We start from the raw sequence: 22,302 nt of genomic DNA on the forward strand, positions 1-22,302 counted from the left end.
AGAAAATTTAATTTGATATCAAGTTATCAGTTCTTGAACCAGGTTATATCATTCTATCTTTTTATTATTTTCTCATCTAAAATTTAATATTTTGCTATTTAGTGCATTTTTAGATTATTTATCAGAAGATAAGTATGTCAAATAGAAAGTATGAATCTGGTTATGAAAAACTCAAGAAAAGAAGAAAAATTCAAAATCTAATACAATCTCAAAAAGGTGCTCTTGATATTTATTTTTTTGATTATAAAAAAATTATTAGTAACTTTGCATCTAAAAAAGCTAGAAAAATTGACTTCAAATAATAAAAAAAATTAAAAACATTAAGGCCTCTCATTAAAATTTGGCTTTAGGCCCCAAAATACGTCGGGCCGCCCCTGCATAAAAGTATACATAAATTCTCACATAATTTTATATGTATATTATTTAATATTGTAAACAAAACTTTGCATAAGTTGTGCAACGATCATTATTTTCTTATGCAACCAACCGCATATGTATTATTTTATGTAAAATTTTATGCTGGAATTAATTATTCCACTCCATCAACCAAATGAGCCTTAAATGTATTAGTGCGGTAAAAATCATGACAAGGATGAAAATTTAGGAACGAAAATGATGCTATTGAAGTAAAAAACTAACAAAATGTTTTTTTTGGCGAAAGGGCATCCCACAGTCACACAGGATACGGGAAAAGATCATACTTAAAAGGTGTAATGTAGACAATGTACCCTAATTCAAGTATTAATATCTTTTCCACGATTCGAACGCTTGTGTTGGAAAAAAGGCTCCTTTAGATTTTTTTCCAGAAAAAGGCAAAATTAAAAGAGCCATACATTCTTTTTTTCTTTTTCTTTTTTCCATGACAATAAACTAGAATCCAATTACGTACCAATGGCAAACATGTCAATAAACAGCAACTGAAACATCAGCATCTGCTAACTTCCAAGCTCTGCCTCGATGTGTACTTATATATATTTTACTACTCCACACCATTAGCGCTACTCATTTGTACTTTCAACCCATCTCTCCAATTAATTCAAAAATTCGCATCAAATTAATTTTCTCACCTTCCACAATTAATATATCGTAGCACACAACTTCTTTTAATAAAATCTTGAAATTTTTTCGTTGAAAACAATGCCTTTAATCTCTTCATTCTTTGTTATTCTTCAAAGGGTCATTACATAATCCTGAAACGAGAAAAGGGGTGAAAGGTTACTGCTAAAATGCTTCAATTGTATTGCCCCCGCTCATCAACTCCAACACTTAGTCCAAGATTCAATCAGATTTCTCCTTTTAAGAGGTTTGTTCGTATATGCATGTATAGAACTAACTGTATATGTTTGTCATTAATATGTTTTAGATATTGAGAGAGAGATTTTATGTGTTTAGTATGAACATAAATATGCAATGAAGTTTAGATGTAGAAGTTCTCTTCTTGAGTGTGCTGATGAATAATTGTTCAGTTTTTGAGAAACATAATTGTTGTGATTTATTAGTGTAAATGTTTGGTAAAATGCCAAGCTTAAAGTAATTCAACATGTCACTCATATTGAACTGCCATTGTACCTCCTCTTTTGGAACTCCTGCTAGTCTATTCTAGGTGTAGTCTTGTGCACAATAATTCTTATACTCTCGAGCCAAGGGTCTTTCAGAAATAGCCTCTTTACCTCACCATAGGGTAGGGGATTTCCTTTTTTTTTTTTTTTTTTTGTTGTAAATAAAGTTATGAACAACAAAAATGATATTGTAAAATTGTTGATTCCTTGGGAAACATAATTGTTGTAATTTAGTAGTGTAAGTGTTCTATAAAATGCCAAGCTTAAAGTAATCCAACATGTCACTCATATTGAACTACCATTGACTACCATTGTACCTCCTCTTTTGGAATTCCTGCTAGTGTATTCTAAGTGTAGTCTTGTTCACAATAATTCTTATGATGGCATAAAAGAAAAAGAAGTTATGAACAACAGAAATGATATTGTAAAAAGTACTCCTAGTAAGCGTGGAATAGGATTATTTAGCAATTGGTTTTCAACTGCAGTGCATTGTAGAGCATGACTATCAACTTCGTAGTACGTAGTTTAAGAAATGGAACTGGTATTTTAGTTGAATACGATATTCTTCGTGAAAAATTTAGTTACTTTGATTTGTTTTGTGGAAAATATTGACTGTTGGGAGTATCTTTAAGGTCTGCGTACACACTACCCTCCCTAGACCCCACTTGGTGGGATCACACTGGGTTTGTTGTTGTTATTGGCTCCGTAGTTTCATATATCTCCATAAACAGAGCAGTGAGTGGTGGACTATCCTCCATTTGAGTTAGTTGCATATCTTGCTGTCACCAAAATAGAATAGATCGCCAACTATATTTGTTTAATAGCTTAACAGTTTCGTAAGGTGGAAGAAATTGCTGCAATTACTTGATTTGTTTTGTGGAAAATGTTGACTGTTGGAAGTATATTTGGTCCCAATGTTTTGTGTATTTGAAATTCACTATGCTGTTCTTTGAATTTGTAGTCTAGAAATGCCTCAATCAACCTCTTTTATAATTCAGACTAAGGGTGTCTAGAAATACTGGATCTTGGTCTCTTCTAGTGCTGTACCAGTTCTCTTTTCTACCAAAATGTCGCATCTTTCTGATTTAACAAACTTGAAGAAACACTAGATACTCAATTTTATACTGGATATTCTAAAGTGACAGTTCTTAATGGGTAAAGTTAAACAGTGGTTGAAAATCTAAAAAAGTACGTTGATTATGGACTAGATATACGTTTTCGTTCAGGTGTTTGGTTGGTTGTATTGAAATACTAAATATGCTAGTGTTAATACAGCATAATTTGGCCAAGCATTCTACTATTTTTTGATGGTATGTTAAAGTGAATGCATAACCTCAAATATTTGTGCATAAGGCAGCTACAGCCTAAAATATTCACGTGATTTGGAACCTCTTCTTTTTGTGCATTGTTTATCTAAATCTATTGTAATTTCCAGAACGTCATTGGCTTGTCCATGTCGGAGAAACCGTGCTTCTGCCTTTTGCATGAATAACTGGTTGGCCAAAAGTAAAGGTGAGTATCTAGATAATTTTTTTTCAGTATGCTGTATGAGATGAGTGGTTATGCCAAAAATAAGCTCCTTTTTGGAACTGCATCCTAGTAATTCTCGTTTTCTTTTCAACCAGGAAAGGTGCCGAGCATTCAAAAGATGACATGCAGACAGCTGAATTCCTCAGGAAACAGGAATATCTGGGAAAATCTGAATCCTCAGCCGCTGAAGATGTATTTGAAAAATAATTCTGAGGTCCCAAAAGGCTTCTTGTCACTAACTCTAAATTAGTTTCAGTTAAAACAGAAACTTCTAGGATTCTAGAATAGGTAGTATTTAATTCTTTAGATTTAATTGACTGAGCCATGTTACTTTCAGCCATGGATGATATATAGTTCAATGGTTCCTCTACTTATCAAGAAAAAGGAATTATGTGGACAAAAGTAGATTAAATTTTTTATCAAAGCCGGGGAATTTCTTCGATCTTCAAAAAGATGGTTTGTGCAGGATCAGTTGTTATCAAATTTCTTTCAAGTTTATTGCTTTTGGTTCTGCTTCTGAATTGTTTACTGAAGGCAAAATAACATCTCTCAACACTACAGTAGTTTACCCTGGGAAGTTGGTCTTATCAATAATCAAGAGATAAGCAACTGAATGTTGATGGTTGTCCATATAAAACTTAATCATACTTCTCCTTGGATCCTTCTTAGAATTTCATGATCTGCTTCTGATTCAGTTCTCACCTTGAATCGGAAGTTGACCACCTTCCGAAATCTACAGGAAACTAGTATAGGTATTTATTTTTCAAAAACTTCTATCATAGCACAGAGAAAAATCCATTTTTGAGTGTACAGAGAAACTATCATCTTAATTGGTTGTTATGTTAGTTCTGTAAGTACGACACTGCACCCAGTATATTAATGCCATCTTTGTCCTGAAAACTGAGGTAGGTTACAAATACTCCAGTTCTTTAATGTAATATTTAAAAGATCTGATGAGGAAAAGCTGAATGTCAAGTTGTGAGTCTGGTTCTTGATGATGTAAACTTCTGCTCCATATTGGGAGTATCGACTACCTCTGTTCTTCCAATGTTTTAGCTGATTCCACTTCCATTATGCTGAGGAAAATTTCCATTCTGTATCTCGTTGAGATGTAATTTTCTGACCAAATTTGTGCGAGTTCTTCTTTTAAACTGGTTTGTACAATGTCAATTTTTTTTATGGGAAATGCTCAAAGGTGGATCGATTATATCATTTAAATATTTACTAATGAGAATTTTTAAATGTGCAGGACTTCCCAGCTAAATTTGTAATAGCTTCGTTGGCATCTTATTTCCTTATTAAGTTGAAGCCTCTACATCTAATTGGTACGAAGATGGGGATGATCCGAGAGTTATTCATCTTTGTAACTCAAACATCAGGCACTCAAAGTTTATCTTTTGCTTGTCTTTCTAACTCCTTGAATAAACCAACACCGCTTCAGTTGGATGTGTCCTTTCCTTCACTGAAAGACATCAAATGGAGTTTAGCGCGGTTAATATATTTGTTCAACATACAACTAGAGAAAAATGTTGCCACGTAAGTAAGCCAATTGTACCTCCTTTGTGGTATGTCGCTTTTCTATTTATCTTTCTTAATGGCTTAGCTCGATGATGGATGCAGAAATGACATCATATTATGTGCTAGAAAAAGATTAAAAATTTGCTTTTCCTGAAAATAAATATAGGTGGCTTGAATCAGGAAACTCGTATTTGTTACCTCTTTAATTTTTTCTGTACCTGAATGCTAATGCTTATAACTTTTCCAATATTCATGAACTTGTACTAGTATGGTTTTAGGTCATCTGAATTTATTATTTTCTCTTATTTCGGTTGCAATAATGGACTTCTAATTGTCATCGTTGTATAGGCTTACCATCTTTTTAGCTAGTTTAGGATTATAATGCATGAAGGGATAGGAAGAACGTATATGCATGGTAGTTCTTTGTAGTGCGTTCCCTGAAATACATTGAGAAGCTAATTGCGTGACGTACAAGACCTTATTCTGATTTTCCTGATAAAGGCGAATCATCTATTTTCCATTTTGTGCAGGTTTTTTATTGTGCTTTTGGTATCATGCTTCTCATTTGTGATGATTGGTGGTGTTCTGTTCTTTAAATTCAGGTAAACTCTTCCAGACGTGATATTTGTTATACTTATTTGTGCTGATGTTGTCTGCAAATGTATGGAAAACTATAAGTAGATTAAGTTTCTTGTTTACAGATGCCGAGTAATCCCCTATTGTATTAATTTCCAACGATCTTCTTGTTAAAGCACCTTAGAAAACTTTAGCAGAAGCATTTTGTCCATTTTTCATGCCTTTGTTCCCGCACTACCCAGTGTAAGCTGGTAGACAAGGTATATTCTATTTATTTATTGCACGTCTTGCGGCATGCCCCAAACATGTAGGCATGATTCTTTGGGCAAGCACGTGAGACTATTTTTATTGATGGATGGAAATGAAACTTGAAGAATCACCAGTTTCAACTTGAAGAATCACAAAAGACTTGATCCTTTTCGGTATAACCACACGCTACATCCAAAATGCATATGTGACAAAACAAGCCATATATTCTATCAGCTAATGGCGAAAAATACCTAGTATACTCTCAGTTAGCCACTACCAATTAATAATGACCACTTAAAGAAAGTTGGAAGTCTTTAGGATATTGAATAAAATAAATATTATCTGGATATTTAGTTGCACCAGAGATACAAAGCCAGGCTTAAGTTTCTTCAAGTTCCGACGTGGTTTTAACCCATGATAAAGCAACCAGCATGTTTATTTGGCTTCACTTATGCTATGCTCCAGTTATGTTATTTCTCTTTGCTCTTATTTTCCTTGCTTTCCCTCTCTTTTCTTTTTGTTCCCTTTATTTTTCCTATTACTGAACGCCTGTGTATTAGGAATCTTCTTCCCTTTTTAACTTTACCTTGTATGAAGTTTGGCAAAATTTTGTGGTTTAGTTGCTTTCAGATTAAAAGCAACATTTATGGATGTTATTTTAGCCATGGGATATTTTATCACTTACTTTCACTGTGCTTCACTATATCATCGTGTCTACATATTGTTCTGATAGTGAATTTTGTTGAAGCTAATGTATGGGAAATTATTCAACCAAATTTTATCTCCTTGTCTGTTGATATGCCGATCTTCTTCTCCAGTTATTCCCTATCCACATGTTTGTTTGCTGATCTTTATATTTTCATTATAAAGAAAAAGCAGGGGTAGTGCTTACTCTTTGGAGGACTGCTTGTGGGAGGCGTGGGCATGCCTCTGTTCATCATCTACTCACCTGAAAGTGTGGTTTATCTTTATCACATTTGATTTTGTTGATAAAATGTAATCTTCTTACTGATTAGCAATATGCAGATCGTAACAATTATTACTACTAAAAGGACTTGCATTTGACTGCAGCAAAGAACAAGAGTTGAACGTGTAATAGGATTCATCCTTGCCATATGGGGCATTCTATTTTATTCTCGCCTATTGAGCACCATGACTGAACAATTTCGAGTAAGCTCTCGAAAAATGCTACATTCAACTTCAAGCTTTATTGATAAGACAGTCCCCTGACAAGAATTTGGACAGAATAATATGCAAAGACTCAGAGAAGGGGCACAAATGCAAGTTTTGGAGACTGATCATATTATAATTTGTGGAGTTAACAGTCATCTCAACTTTATACTAAAGCAGCTAAATAAATACCATGAATTTGCTGTTCGCTTAGGTACTGCCACTGCTAGGTAATCACTCTGCTTAGAGTTTACCGTACAAAACCATGCACAGTGCTGCAAGTATTACAAGTGCTGTTACCTATTTGCAGGCGGCAAAGAATTCTTCTGCTATCTGATCTTCCAAGAAAGCAAATGGACAAAATGGCCGACAACATCACCAAAGATCTCAATCATATTGATGTCCTTACAAAGAGGTCAGAATCGCTTCATAAAGAAACAAAAATTGTTAGGGTGCAGAGTTCTGGAAGTCTCTATAGAAGATCAAACAAGTCTTAGTGAAGCTACTTCATTACTTATATAGATCACCTGTGCGCATGTTCTGTATAATAAGGGGAATAACATAGAAGATGCTTACTCAAACAAAGCTGTATGCCCATCAGCTCTAATCTTTACTTTCTTTTATGGAATAGAAGTGCTTCATTAGCTGTTCCAAATATCCAATTTGTTGAACTGCTTAGATGAAAAACATCATTTTTGCCGGATTCCCTATTTGTGAAATGCGCTCTTTGTTAATGATGTTATATAATGTTTCTCTGCATACTCTTAAAACTTTTACTGTCTAGAGAGAGGTAACCACTTGTTTATTAATCTTATTAGATTTTCAAGCTACCCTTTCTTGTATGGGGTGAGGTTCTTTTCCCGTGAGCTTAGCACATCACTGTATTTTGACTATGGGTGGCTACTTAATTTGAGGATCTTTGTGTACTTTGAAACCTTATTAAATATGAACCTACATCTCATCCGAATTGACTTTTTCATAAAAAGCAGTCAATACTCCCAAAACATGACTTCAATTAGCATTAAACAATATCAGGTTTTTATTAAACCAGTCTTGGTAATTATCAAATTCAAGCCTGAGATTTGATATGCTGTTGCTGAGATACATATTTCCGTAGCCGATACTGGTCCAGTCTTACTCCAGAGCATGGTGTGTGCATCTATCTCCCTCACTTTGAAGAGGGGGAGCCAGTTGAAATTCCTCTAACTTGTATATATTGCTATTGGCGTGATTGTAGTTTGGCTTTCCTAGTGGGTTTTGTTGTGCCGTGCAAAATCTCATAGGTTGACTTTGGCCTCGGGTTCAGAGGCCTCAGTCTGTCCATGTTTCCTGAGCTGTTCTATGGATAAATTGAAGTTGCTGTAATTTCAGCTGCCTTCAATCTCACATTTCATACATTTTCTCTAACAGTTGCAGTTTAAGTATGACAAAATCATTTGAAAGAGCTGCAGCCAATAAGGCACGCGCCATTGTTATACTTCCAACAAAGGGAAATAGGTAAGTGATTTGTTTTACTTGGGCACATCTTGAAATGTTAATCATATCAATTCTCTTGTTCTTTAGTTCTCTTCAAATGGTAAGTGGACAAAGGGATGGAAGACAATTGAATTTTGAAAGTTTTCCGAGTTTTGGTTCAATATTTGGAAAATGACGAACAAACTTAGTTTCATATTCATCAAAATTTAAAATAATGAAGAGTGATTCACAATGTTACCAGTTGGGTAAAGTATGATTTTCTCTTGAAAGAGGTCAATCTGTATTCTTTTTTTTTAATTATATGTTATAATTGGGTTTTAAGGTTACTGAAGCATTTTCTGTACATAATTTAGATAATCCTGTGTTTTTGTAATAGTTAAACTTACAGCTTAACGTTTCAGTGTGGTTTGTTGTTCTCTCAGTTATTTTCTGTATTGGTTGAATCAGTATGCAATTTGATTCCGAAGATGATTTTTGAAAAAAAAGTCCTTGTAAGCCATAGACAGAACATGTGGGAATCATAGAACACATTTAACCATGCAACAGAAACTCAATTTGTTATCTGCAACTTAAGCGCTCAAGTCAAGACCTTGTGAATGGCTTTATGCCCTGAGCACCAGATGAAATGTATGTGAAATGGGATCTCTTATTTGGAGTAGTTTTATGCACGGTTCTATGAGTCTTTTTCTATGTTTGCACTAACCTACTTTTAAATTAATGGCGTTTTACGTGCAATTTGAATTTTGTGCTTGTGCTTTCTTCCTGTTTTCTTATTTGCCATATTCTTTATTTAATTAGGTATGAGGTCGACACAGATGCATTTCTCTCAGTGCTTGCCCTTCAACCCCTTCCAGAAATGATCTCTGTGCCCACCATAGTTGAGGTATGTTGCGCTGGAAGAGTATTTTAACCGTATTGAATTATCATTAATAAGTTAGTGACTCCTTCCTGGATTTCTTTCAGGTTTCAAGCTACAACACATGTGAACTCTTAAAGTCAATTTCAGGATTGAGAGTGGAACCTGTTCAGAATGTCACATCAAAATTGTTTGTTCAATGCTCTCGCCAAAAGGGTCTCATTAAGATATACAAACATTTGCTTAATTATCGAAGTAATGTGCTGTTTCTCAGTCAAATCATCTTGGTTTCATGAATATTCATCTTATCGAATGCTTAACCTGAAAAGGAAGAGTTGGCATGTCTCTCATTGTCTTCCACTGTTTTAAGTGCTGCATTCTGATAATGGTCTCAAATGCACTTAATTTTTGTTGAAGAGTGGATCATCCACTGGTGAAGTGGTAAACTTGAGTTAAATATCATGTTGTTTGTTTGGTTAAGATGGCTACTTATGTTCTTTTACTTCATCTGCCTATATCCATTTGTGACAAAATCAACTTCAGTTTGATTGATTGTGTCTTTTGTTCTGTCTGGTAAGGAGCTAAGTTCTCTAAGATGTTACGATTTCGTGGTCCACAGCCTTGAACTTTGGACATCCCGTGCTTATTTCAAAGCACTAATATCTTCTTAAGTTTCTCAAAGTTCTCAGCGAACCGGAACTCTGCTCTGTCCTTAATTGTGGGATAACATTTCAAGTTTGAAGTGTCTGTCCGTTGAAGTTTTTGCTTTATGTAGTATGTTTCTTTTGTTCATATAATCATGTCATATATCTCCTACATCCTGAAAGTGAAATTAGCATAACAACGTTCATGAATCTTATGTCATCATTGGACACTGTTTTCTAAGAAGACCACCATTTCATCTGGCAGAGAACGTGTTCAATCTTTGCAGTTTCCCTCACCTTGTGGGATTAAAATATAAGCAATTAAGACGTGGCTTCCAAGAGGTAGTCTATTTGACTAGAATGGCGATTTCATAAAGTTTGTAGGTCTTGAAGTCATCTTTAATTCTGTTCTTTCTTCAGGTTGTTGTTTGCGGTCTCTATCGACAAGGGAAGATAAATTTCCACCCAAGGGATGACGAAGTTTTGGAAGAAACTGATGAAGTATGTTCTCAACATTATATATTGCAGTTGTGTCACCCATATGAATAAGTCAACCGGAGATATTAAGTCAATTTGGACTGTCGTTGTGGAGATTATGAGATTTACAGTGATACACTCAGCACCCTGCTTTTTATACTGACTTAATTATTCTGCATCTGTCCTTTTTAAGATTTGTATGCAGTTCATTGATTTGTAAACTGTGCATTTAGTATAAGCAGACTACATTAGTCTCAAATAGGACAAAGGAATAATAACTAGAAGCAGGTTGATTGACTTGCTAATTGAGTTTCTTTAAGTATGACACTGTACTAGGTGACATGTATTCTTAGACAGGTATTTATTGCTTTCATGATTGCCGTTGAATTGAATATTTCTTCTCGTTTTAAGCTTTGACGTTTTATCAGTTTGAATGTGAAAGCGATTCTTTTCTGCCTATAAAGCCTTACATTTTGGCCTTCCTGTGGACCAAAATGTACAGAGTTCAAACTTTTTTTTCTACAATCCCCTAATTTAGTTTACTTGCATGCTGATTCTCTCACTTTGACGCATACAGGTTTTGTTTATTGGACCCATTCATGGAAAAAAAAGGCCGGAGCTAGTATATTCAAATATTTCTGATGAAAGTGACAATGCCATAAATGATTCTCACACTGTGGAAAAGAATGGACAATTCCGGGGTAATGCTTTGGAGATAACAAAAGCACGCCTTGAGAATATAGTGAAACGGACAAAATCAGGGTCTAAGGTATAACATACTTAGGAATGGTTGCTGTACCTGCCACCTTCATTACTGTGTATTTTAGCTAACTTTTAAGCATCTGAATACAGGCATCTGATTCGTGTCTGGGACCTAAAGAATGCATTTTAATGCTGGGATGGCGTCCTGATATTGTGGAAATGATTGAAGAATATGATAATTACCTGGGACCTGGCAGCACACTGGTAAGTCATGCTCTTCTTCTGGCAATGGAAGACATCCACTTCCAACCTCTACATTATAGGCTGAGATAATTGGATAATTAACGAAGAAGCATTTATGGATTAGCATCTGAATTAATCACCAAATATGTTGGACTTTGACTGAGTGCTGTAAATTTGCTTACTTAGACTAAGTCTTCTTAAGAATCCTTTCGTTTTGCGTCACATAAACTTGTAGGAGGTGTTATCAGATGTCCCTATGGATGACAGACATAAAGCTAGCAGACTTGCTGGTCAAGGAAAGCTAAAAAATGTCCGAGTCTCCCACAGGGTATTTCTGACTCAGTATCTTATGTTGATTATCTGGACTAGATTTAGATCTGTCCATCTTTATCTGTCCCCATTCATAATATGCTACAGATTGGAAACCCAATGGACTATGACATGCTGGCAGACACCATTGCAAACATTCAAAAATCATTTAAACAAGGCGAAGAATTTCCGTTCTCCATTGTCGTGATATCTGATAGAGAATGGTTACTAGGAGGTAACAGAAATGGTATTATCTTATTTCTGATATAAACGCATATTTAAATTTACATTTCATTTCTCCAGATGCATCGAAGGCAGACAAGCAATCTGCATATTCTCTCCTCCTTGCTGAAAACATCTGCGACAAGCTTGGCATGAAGGTACTTGCTCAAAATATGTCTTTAACAAATCTAGTTCCTACTTCATTTTTTTTATAAAGCTCTTTAGTGTGTATTATTTGAGCCTAGGGTATATCGGAAACAGCCTCTCTACCTTCTCAAGGCGGGGGTAAGGTCTGCGTACACACTACCCTCCCCAGACCCCATTCCAATTTTATCACTATTCATGTATTCTTTTATTCATGGTAAATTGCCAATAACTCTACTGGTTGGTTCATCAACTTTCTGCTGTGCGGAATCAATGATCAAATTGCAGGTGCAAAATCTTGTTGCAGAAATTGTCGATTCCAAATTGGGTAAACAGGTAATTTGTTTCTAAAGAAGGTGTAAGCCATGGCTTGTTTCTTCTTCTTAAGTTGTGGACTTTTGATGGCCTTTGTGAATGTTCTGTTCTCCAGATTACAAGAATCAAGCCTTCCCTCACTTACATTGCCGCAGAGGAAGTAATGAGTCTTGTCACTGCGCAAGGTTTCATTTATTTCCTAATAAAGCCAAAGTAAATTCTTCTTAATGAGTTTTTAATTGATTTCTGAATTAGTTCTTCTTTTTTTTGGCACAGTTGCAGAAAATGTTCAATTGAATGAGGTTTGGAAAGATATTTTGAACGCCGATGGAGATGAAATATACGTTAAGGTAATAATTAGCTTCTTCTAATATAGAGGATGTGAAAATGGACATGGAATGTTAGCTTCTAAATAAAGATTATTAAGTCAATTATCTTGAATCCATGAAGTAAATCTTCAGATAAACTTCACTTCGCTGCTGCATATCTAGTTCATGAATGAATTGGCATGTGTTTCCTGAGAGGGAGAATGATTTTAGGATAAGTAGAAGTAAACCAGAATATATGCTGCGAATTCAGCTATCATAAGAAGAGTGAAGTTGATGTGATATTAGATGGGATTGCAGTGCTTAATGTAGATAATTCAGATATTTAGGATCTACATTTCAGGACTATGGTATGTCATATGAAGAGATAACAGATTGAATTAAAATCGAATGATAGAAATGGAGAAGTGCTATTGGAGTTATGCAAAATGAGGATAGCTACCAAAGTGAAATGCAACTTTTATATTGTTGTATAACAATGTTATATGAGAGTAAATGTTGGGCCTATAAGGTTCAATATATTCACAAGATGAGTGTCGCGGAAGTGCAAATCTTAAGATAGATGTGCTATCATACAAGATTATAAATAATGATTTGCCTCTTTTGACTTTTTGACATGAATGATGAGTATGTTCCTTAGAACCTCTACTTAACTTATGTAGTCCGCAAATGTATTTTTCCTCCGAGTGCTGGAAGAATATTGCCTAATTTTATCGTACCAAGTTCTGAAACGGCATGAATTTGTCATAGATTAAACATCTCACTCTATGGACCCTCTTGCAGTCTCGTCTTTTCTTGTGGTGAAATGTAACAGAAACTATTAGAGACTCTTGACTTGTTTTTATTTTTTATTTTATTTTTTATTTTTTAAAACCCCTCCCAAATTAGGAGGATCTATAGTGTTTCCACTTTCCACACTTCCCCTCCAGCGTGACTCGAACCCAAGACCTAACGGTCGTAGGTGGAGGTGCTTTTACCAACTGAGCAAGCCTCACTTGTCGACCCTTGACTTGGTTAAAACTCTCTTTTTATCCTACACTTACAGGACATTCGCCTTTACATGAAGGAAGATGAGAAACCTTCATTTGCCGAACTTTCTGAAAGAGCACATTTGCGAAGAGAAGTTGCTATCGGATATGTGAAGAACAACAAGAAGGTATAGAATCTTGATTTGCTTTTGTAAATAAAAAGGACATAGAAGCTCAACCTCGTGCCTAATCCATTGCAGGTTATCAACCCAATCCCGAAATCAGAACCCCTTTCTCTTGAACCGGGTGATTTGCTGATAGTGATATCAGAACTTGAAGGAGAACAACCCGTGATCACAGTCAACAAACAAACAACAACGACGTCTCAATCCCAAACAACTCAAGGAAAATAATTGAGCTTGCACCTTACTCATTACACCAACTACAATGAATGCCAGGTTGTTGTATAGGTTTTCTGTTGGATCATCAGTTCTTGGCTTCTTATCAATTGCTGACAAAGATTGAAGAAGAGAAACAAGGAGCAAGCATGATTCAAAGTGTTCGCGAATGTTGCAGATAATAGGAGATACAAGTTACAGGAAATGTATAAGAAATAAGCACATCAAAGCTATAAAATTTGCAAAGGAAAAATCAAAGTTGGATAGAACTATAGGTTTCTTTCTTTTCTTTTCCACTACTGGTTAAGAGGAAAAATCCCATTTTTTATAGAAGAACCATCAAACTCAAAGGAGAGGTTTTAGAAACAGTTACAGCCAAATATGATTTCATTGTTTAAAAGGGTGATGAAGATAGCTGGTGAATTAATTCACTTCATCTTAACAGGTTTTTGATCAAGAGAAATGATACTACACTGTACAAAGGATGATTCTTGATAATTCATATTCTGTGTGAGAATGATTTCCCATGATGTATAAATAATAAACTATAATCCTTTTTTGGTTCCATAGTGATGACATTTTTTTATAACTTCACCGGCTCTTTTTTTTTTTTTTTTTAAAACTTTTAGTTGTATTCTATATAATATTAGACTGATTTGAGGTTAAAAGGAGCGATATGTATAGTGAGGATTTAAATAGGCGACTCGGAGTTACTTGAGATTGTGGTGTAGTTTGTTGTAATAGTGACTTTTTTGCTAATTATTTGTCCATTATAATGACCTTTTTTCTTGTAAGGTAGAGCTTCTTGAATGTCATAAAGGTTGGAAAAAAGAATACCTATACCTATACCTATTTAAAGGAGTTCTAATCTACGGAAATAAACATTTTTAGTGTTAGTGGGGAAAGATTGTATGGTAGGTCTCAATTTCCTCCTCCTCAAACCTATTATCAAAACCCTTTTAGTTTTTATTAAGCTCATATTTTAATTTTTTTTTTATGTATCTCATTTCCAGTACAAAGAACCAAACACTCCTGGAAAGAAAATGTTATGCATTACAATGTCTACATTATTAATCCCAACTTGAGAGGTTTGGTCATGTTAGGAGGAGGAGCACAGACGTCTCAGTGAGAGGTGTGAGAGGTTGACATTGGAGGGCCTACGGAAAGGTAGGGGTAGGACAAAGGATAGGTGGGGAGAGGTGATTAGGCAAGATATGACACAGCTTCAGCTCACCGAGAACATGACTCTTCGTAGCAAGGTATGGAGATCGAGCATTAAGGTAGTAGAGTAGGTAGTCTAGAGTGTTCATAACAGTGGTATTGGCACGCAATCTCGCTTTATGTTGGTAGTAATTTTTTATGACTAACCGTTGTTTTCTTTCATTGTTGATCACCTTACTGTTTTGTTGTTTTTATTCTGTTTTTATATGGCTTTTTGGTACTTTCCATTCTTGTTTATATTTTCATTAATGTGGTGCTTATACTTTTCTGAGCCGATGGTCTATTGAAAACAATATCTCTATCCTCACAAGTTAGGAGTACGGTTTGCGTACACACTACACTCCCCAGACCCTACGGTGCGGGATAATATTGGATATGTTGTTGTTTGTATTTTAATTCAAGAATAATTTATTTTTAAGCATACGACCCTTGTCGGTATGTTTGCAATGCCTCAGTGTACGTCGGGTCAACTAGAATTTTATTTTTAAACGAAAGAAATCTAATAATGAAATACAAAATATATATAGGATTTATTTTCAAACCATTTCCTCATCAGCGGTAATTCTATGTGTTCTAATGTTGATTTACACCACCTCTAATTCAAAAGACGATCTTTACAAAAATAGTGGATTGGATTTACAATTTACCTTTCTTAACCGAAACATATAAATTATAAATTAATTATGTACGGTTACTATTTAGGTTAATTCTTCAATAATAAAAAGTTAAAAAAGAAAATAGGTTAATTCTTCGTTAAAAACAAAGTTCAAAAAGAAAAAAAGGAAGCCAAACCTAGCTCCTTCTATCAAAACTCCATAGGAGTCGCACAATGTCCGCTCCACAACAAAGGCTTCTTCTGTAGAAAAGAATTGCTCCGATTTCAGTACCGACCTTTGTTTCGATATTATTAATGGGGCATGGCGGTTATGGGAAACGCAGAATCCCCGACGCCGCTAACAGTAGAAACCGGCGAGAATCCAAACCCAAATCATTAGCTGTTGATAAGAAATCCAAGTCAAAGTCCAAGCCTAAGGCTAAGGCTAAGGCTGTCTCTATCAAGAATCAAATGCGCTCCATCGAACGCATGCTCCGCAAAGTATATATTTTTACCCCTTTCTCTCCTTTTGTGTTCTTAGTTCTGTTGTTTTTTATTTGTAGATAAATTTAGGTATCTAGAAAGTATGTAAAATCCTACAGTAGCAATTTTGTATATTGTGTAGCTAAAACGAGGTAAACAGTTAGTTAGTTAGTTAGTTAGTTAAAGAAAAAACTGTTTGACTTCAAAATAGTAATGGTGTATTATAACAGGAGTATATATACTAGAGCACCATGAAATGGGGTTGGTTATTGCTAATTTCTAAGAAAAACTTGTACTTTATGGAAAGAGGGGTTTAGAAGATGCCCTTTTTTTAATTTTATCTGTGTGCGCTATTGGAGATATTGCTTTGTGATGCATTGTAACTATACTACAGTGCCATGAAATGAGGTTGTTTAATGCTAAATCCTCAGAAAAAGCTTGAACTTTTTATACAGAGATGGATTTAGAAAATACCCTTTTATTTTTGTCTCTGTTAAATGTGCTTTTGATTCTTGATTAAGTTCATTTCCTTGTGTGCTATTTGGAGTTATTGCTTTGTGATGCAAAATGTAATTTTAAATTTGATTAGAGTTGGTTGCAGAAGTTATATATCTTGGCGGTGTTTGCGCTCTTTAACTTAACTAGCAATGGGGTGGCTTAAAGTTATTGTCTTTGCTCAACTTTCTTCTTGTTTATCTGTCGTTTTTTTTTATTAGCTTAAGCGTAAAAAGATAAATCCTTTTTGTTTCAACCATGTTCTTTAGAAAGTGAAAAAGCAAAGAGAACAGTTGAGAAGGTTGATTTTGAAGACAAATAAAGCTCCCAAAACCACTGTTACTTGCCTAATTAATATCATAAACAAGCTATTGTGGTTAGTATCTGGAAATAAACAGAGATGGAAGTTGTAAATACAAAACAAATGAAACTTATAGATTTGGACAACCTTCAACATTATAGGAGTAATAGGATGCTTAGTTTTTGTCATTTAATTTAAGATTTATTTGTTTTCCTAGCATCTTCCAGGAAGGATTTGCTATTACCATGGATTGCTGGAACAAACTACTAAGTGTAGGGATGACTAATTTTGCACCCAATAACTGATACACTTTTTTGGCCATGCCTTCTATCATACATAAGCAACAAACTAGTGTTTGTAATAAATCTTTTTTTTTACCAAGCAATTTTATTCCATCACATAAGTTATATAACAGTTAGATAAGACAACGTAATGGATATAGTGGATTCATATTGCCGACCGCAACTAACTTGGGATCGAGAAGTTGTTAATTGATTGGTTGGGATATAGTTATATTTATATTTTTGTTAAATCAAGTATGACATCAATGTAATGATTATGGTATCCACCCTAATTGTATTAATATGTCGGATAATTACAGATGACATTTTTTCACATTTTAAGTGTCATGCTGTGGTGTCCATGTTCCACTTTGAATTCATAATTATCTGCCTGTAAATTTTGTAATAAGTTTTGATTCCCAGACAAGCATCCTGACCCGAGACTCAAATGTGGCTTTGCATTAAATAGATTTAAAGCAAAGTTATTTGCTTGGTATCAGCCATCTCTAACTTCAAGATCTCTCAAGCTACACGTTTATTTAGCAATTTTAGTCAACCTATGTGTGGCCTAGTAGTCAATGAAGTCTTAGGTTCATATCCCAGTAGAGGCAAAAACACTAGTTAGTTTTTTCCCATCTGCTTAAGCCTTGGTGAATAGAATTATCCGGTACTTGCGCTGGTGAGAGATAGCAGATACCTGGTAGAATAGTCGAGGTGCGTGCACGCTGGTCCGGACACCACCATCAAAAAAAGATAGCATTTTTAGTCTTTAAACCTGAGGTAGTATAAGATTTGAGTGAAAAATTGCTGAAAAACATAGTAACCGGCTAATATTTCCAGGATCTGCCTCCTGAAATTAGAGAAGTTCAAAAACAGAAGTTGGACGAACTCAAAAAGCAACAGGAACTTCACAATCGTCTGGCTGTGGAACGCAAAATATTTCTTCACAACAGGAAGGTTAAGTTTTTTGGTTAGTAACTTCTCCTATGCTTTATAAATTTGAATATGCTTCAAAAATGTTGTGCTTTAGTGTCAGAATTGATTTGTTGAGCTTCCATTTATTGGCAGAGAGAAGAAAGATTGAGAGAAGAATAAGACGTTTGGAGAAACAGCAGCGCACTTCATCTGGTAAGGCGCAAGAAACAGAAATTGCTGAACAACTTGCTAAATTGAAAGAGGACCTTGAATATGTTCGGGTGAGCTTCTGATTAGTTTACCTGTTTCTTGTGTTCTTTGGTTTCCATCTCCGGTGGAGTTCAACTCTGTTTTTCACTGTAATGATCTTTTCACTGAAGCAGTTTTCTACTTTTTCTCATCCAAGATTTAGAATTTAGTCTATTTTCTTTCCAAAGAAAGAAGTTAATGAGAAGGATAAAGTCAAGTGTTTTCTGCTGAATATATTGTTGATGACATTTGTTTTTTGCTAGTGTCCTCTTATCATCTCAATATGTCTCTTTCATATTGATGAAGATGCGATAGTTAGCCTAGATTTGGGGTCATTTATGGGTTCCATTAGGAATTTGCTAATGCAGAGATCACCTGCTGTAATGGCTAACTCTGAAATCTATCTTTTAGAAATGGTTTCTCATATAATACAATAGAACTTATTTCTTTGCTAGTTTAAGTGTAAACATAATTAGCCATTTTTGTCTTCTCACTCTGATAGCGAAGTGCTATTTCAATCGCAGTTCTTTCCCAAGAATGAGAAATATGTGTCCTTGTTTTCGGGAGGTGACGAGCAAGATATTGTTGACAAAAGAAGTAAATTACGTGAGCAAATTAAAGCCAGTATAGTTGCGGCTGCCGCAAGTGGAAAGGATTTGGAAGGTACTCTGTTGTTCCGGTCAGTAGTTCACATTAGTTTTGACTAGCTCCGCATAGAGTTCCTTTTGTTTTAATGATGCTTATTGCAGCACCTGGTATGGTCAAAATCTGTAACTAATAAAACACTACAGCGCAGATATGTAAGCTGATTTTATCTTACCTTAGCTACTAAGTTATCAACCTCATGTCCTCATCAAAACTTAATGGATCCTCTTTTGCAGATAAAAAGGGACTAAATGAATCTTTCCTTTTTCTTGTGTTAATCATTTTAAATTTTAATATCTGCAAGATTATCAGTTTTATGAAACATGTGAGCAAGAGGCTTAAATTACTGGTATTTAGGGAATAAAATTCTTTTTTATAGAAAAAAGTGTACTTCAGTTGATGGTTATGTAGTGTTACTTTGTTATAGGCATTTAATCAGATATTTTTGTCCATGCTTCTGAACGATGAATTGTGAAAAAAATCTTGGTTAGCTTCCGTGAAATATCTTGGCATAATTTTTGGACGTAACATTAGGAAACATTATTGGCTTGGATTAAGAAATTACTTTTAAGAATGTTACCATTATCAAAAAAAGAAATTACTTTTAAGAAGCTCCTACGATTTAGCAAAATTGATCCTTGTCAAAAAAAAAAAACGATTTAGCAAATTTTAGAGTGGGAGATGGACGTTATGTCAGAAGCTGCAACATAGGGATCTTCAGTCGACTTAAATAGATGGATAAAATGGCATCTAGGTGCAGGAATGAAATATCCTTATTGTGCTCAATATTTAAAGATAGTCTTTTAGACGGAAGTTCAGTTGCTCTTCTCCTTGGTGTGCTTGTTAATTTCAAATTCAGTATTGGCTATGTTGTTTCCACCGACTCGAACTGACCCCTCTGCTTGCCTTTCCTAACAGAAACAGGGAGTGAAGATGATGGGCTTCTGGATTTAAGCAGTGATGATTTCTTTGAAAGTGGAAGCTCAAGTGATGATGCTGATGACGAGTTGACTGATAAAAGTACAAGGTATTGATTTGTCCTTAAAAACTACTAATTGCTGTTCACTTCATGCTTGCAGAACTTAGTAATTATTCTGTGTTGAGTCAGATTTTTTTGGGAAGATGGACTGAAGTCTATAATGTGTGCAAGGGGAATTATGACATTATATCAAGGGTCATGAATTTTCTCGTAATGTTGTTTGATGAATAATTAGTGTTAGATTGTAAAACATAGAATGAGCTTGCAGTGAAGTTAGTACTAGTTAAGTTCCAATTCAAAGCTGGTATATCCATCCTCTTCTAAAACTCAATGGAATGAAGCAGGGAATAAAAATCGATCTTCTCCTAAAACTCAATGAAAGGGAGTAGGGAGACGGAAACCAATAAAAGGTGCAAGATTCACATGGACTCCACTTGTCAACACTTCGTTCTAGATTCTTTATTTTATTTTCTGAAAACAAACAAACAGCATAACTATGCCTGAATCCCTGACTAGTTAGGTCCACCTCCCACTTCTTAAAAGAGGATAAAATTGGCATTCCCTCTGGGGTCTCTAGAAGGTGATTAATGCTCACGTAATGATCAATTTGCATGAAGCCTTCAGTACGGAACTCTTTTTAAGCCCTTGCTCTTGTTGGTCATTATAGGGAGAACTCTAATGCTTTTTATTGCAGAGAACAAGCTTCTAGTGCATCAGGGAAAGCAGCTTCTAGCATGTCCAGCGATGAAAAAAATCAGGTCTCTCAAGTGGAATTGTCTACTTTTCCTACTGAACATTGACTTTGGAATTTAATATTCAGCGTAGTCCCTTACTTTTTGAAATGGTGTATGCAGAGGCAAATATCTGCCCGTGCTCTAATGCCACCACCTCGTCCTTCAAGCAAATCATTTAGTCATTCAGTAAATAAAAAATCACGGTTTGGAGGATCTACAAGTAAGAAATCATCTTTTCGTGATATGTCAACCTCCAGCAACACATCAGATAGCATTGATCGATCTGCCTTCGGAAAAGGAAGATCTGCAGATTCACTCACAGGCAACAGTGGCAATATCAGCTCTAACTCTGATGCTCGAAAACCCCGAAGAAAGAGAAGACCAAAGAAGAAAAAACAACAGGTTGTTACTTTTGAATCCAATGTGGCTTTTCCTTCCTGATTATCGTTATGCATACTCAATTTCAAGCACACTTGGCCAACTTATTAGTTAACTATGTCCTACTTTGGCCTTGTGGCACCTAACATGCTGGAGACGCCCCAAAAACACGAGACTAAAGTGAACAATAAGTTGAAGTCTTCAATGTTGGTAAAATTTTGAGAATTATCCTGTTCAATTTATGTTGGGTTCAAAATATGAATGCGCAGACAGAGTCAGAAGTGGTGAACTTGTGTACAGCACATATATTCAAGTTGTTGAACTTGTGGACAGCAGGTTGTTGAACTTGTGTATTTCAGTGTTGTTAAAGTATATTTTGCCCCATGCTGTTGTGTCCTCGTACCTTTAAATAAAGGTCTACATCTTTCTGTGTTGGTGCTAATAATGCCATTCCTAGGACTTGCTGTTTTTGACCTTTCGTGCATGAAGGTCAGTTTCTTGAGGAATGAATTATTTCATGCTATGCACACTTCTCTGTTAGTAAAGTCCTGTGTGGCTTTACCCTTAAAAAAGGTATAATGGAAGAAGCATCTGTCAAATGCATTTCCTTTCCTCTTTTCTCCTCATGTGTCAAATGCATCTTTTTATTGTTGAAATAATAGATACTAATAATATATCTATATAGGTGGGTTCAAATTAGACTCTCTGGGCCTGTTTGGTACGAGGGATAAGGGATAATTAATCCCGGGATTAAATTTGAGATGAGTTTATCCCACGTTTGGCTGGGGTAAAATCGCGGATTAGTTATCCTGGGATTGTAGTGTTATTTTTATCCATGGGAGGGTGGGATAACTAATCCCGGGATAATTAATCATGGATAACTTGTTTCCCAACCAAACGACCCCTTTGTGGTATTCTCTGTTACTCGGTAGGTCTTGTCTGGGGTTTACTTCTACATAGAATTGCCAGATAAATATATAGAAATTTATTAAGTGCATCTTAGCCTAGTTCTTGAATACTGCTGTACATAAGTTTACCACCTTCGGCACAAAATGCAGTTCTTAAGACTATCTACTGTGTTTAAACACTCCTTTGACTTATGTTTCAGTTGTTATTCATAACTAACTGGTTGCTTGTTTTCAAACTTTCAGGCTTGAATCAAGTTCCTATAGTTGCCAATATAATGTTGCAGCTTGTTTGTACCAGAGTTTAGTTCTGAGGACAATTGAAATGCCTCTGTATTTCAAGAATTAGATTGCAACTTGTTGAGGCTACTTATGTTTTAATAACATCTGTTTGATATAGTCTTCATTTTAATGGTGTAATCAATGCTTTAATCTCCAA

General features: G+C 35.2%; 2 protein-coding genes across 3 annotated transcripts; both read left to right on the forward strand.

Moving 5' to 3' along the window:
- The first annotated feature begins 997 nt into the window (after positions 1-997).
- LOC107789098 (putative ion channel POLLUX-like 2) lies at positions 998-14,248 on the forward strand. 2 transcript variants are annotated; one of them, XM_075229342.1, is made up of 24 exons: positions 998-1,303; positions 2,995-3,071; positions 3,185-3,303; positions 4,339-4,625; positions 5,138-5,209; positions 6,303-6,387; positions 6,504-6,602; positions 6,678-6,832; positions 6,913-7,017; positions 8,013-8,099; positions 8,877-8,961; positions 9,042-9,189; positions 9,844-9,920; positions 9,999-10,079; positions 10,633-10,824; positions 10,908-11,021; positions 11,236-11,328; positions 11,418-11,544; positions 11,613-11,689; positions 11,964-12,011; positions 12,106-12,175; positions 12,267-12,340; positions 13,362-13,472; positions 13,545-14,248. In XM_075229342.1, the coding sequence occupies exons 1-24, from the start codon at positions 1,227-1,229 to the stop codon at positions 13,695-13,697; spliced, it is 2,613 nt and encodes an 870-aa protein (XP_075085443.1). In that variant the 5' UTR covers positions 998-1,226; the 3' UTR covers positions 13,698-14,248. The 2 variants fall into 2 exon arrangements, with proteins under 2 accessions (XP_075085443.1, XP_075085444.1); XM_075229343.1 differs by lacking the exons at positions 11,964-12,011; positions 12,106-12,175; positions 12,267-12,340; positions 13,362-13,472; positions 13,545-14,248 and adding an exon at positions 11,777-11,950.
- Positions 14,249-15,677: 1,429 nt separating this feature from the next.
- On the forward strand, positions 15,678-22,302 carry LOC107789099 (uncharacterized). Its single transcript, XM_016610865.2, has 8 exons — positions 15,678-15,999; positions 17,899-18,028; positions 18,127-18,254; positions 18,747-18,885; positions 19,786-19,894; positions 20,541-20,604; positions 20,701-20,982; positions 22,110-22,302. Exons 1-8 carry the CDS (start codon positions 15,814-15,816, stop codon positions 22,113-22,115), a joined length of 1,044 nt encoding a protein of 347 aa, XP_016466351.1. The 5' UTR covers positions 15,678-15,813; the 3' UTR covers positions 22,116-22,302.

The sequence above is a fragment of the Nicotiana tabacum genome, chromosome 14 (assembly GCF_000715075.1).
Source record: "Nicotiana tabacum cultivar K326 chromosome 14, ASM71507v2, whole genome shotgun sequence".
In the NCBI taxonomy this organism is placed as follows: Eukaryota; Viridiplantae; Streptophyta; class Magnoliopsida; order Solanales; family Solanaceae; genus Nicotiana; species Nicotiana tabacum.

Coding starts and splice junctions, on each gene's coding strand:
- LOC107789098 (XM_075229342.1), top strand. CDS start 1,227: ATGCTTCAATTGTATTGCCCCCGCTCATCAACTCCAACACTTAGTCCA. Junction 6,833..6,912: donor TTAGGTACTGCCACTGCTAG/GTAATCACTCTG, acceptor ACCTATTTGCAG/GCGGCAAAGAATTCTTCTGC. Junction 11,545..11,612: donor TAGAGAATGGTTACTAGGAG/GTAACAGAAATG, acceptor TCATTTCTCCAG/ATGCATCGAAGGCAGACAAG.
- LOC107789099 (XM_016610865.2), top strand. CDS start 15,814: ATGGGGCATGGCGGTTATGGGAAACGCAGAATCCCCGACGCCGCTAAC. Junction 16,000..17,898: donor TCGAACGCATGCTCCGCAAA/GTATATATTTTT, acceptor TAATATTTCCAG/GATCTGCCTCCTGAAATTAG. Junction 18,255..18,746: donor AGGACCTTGAATATGTTCGG/GTGAGCTTCTGA, acceptor TTTCAATCGCAG/TTCTTTCCCAAGAATGAGAA.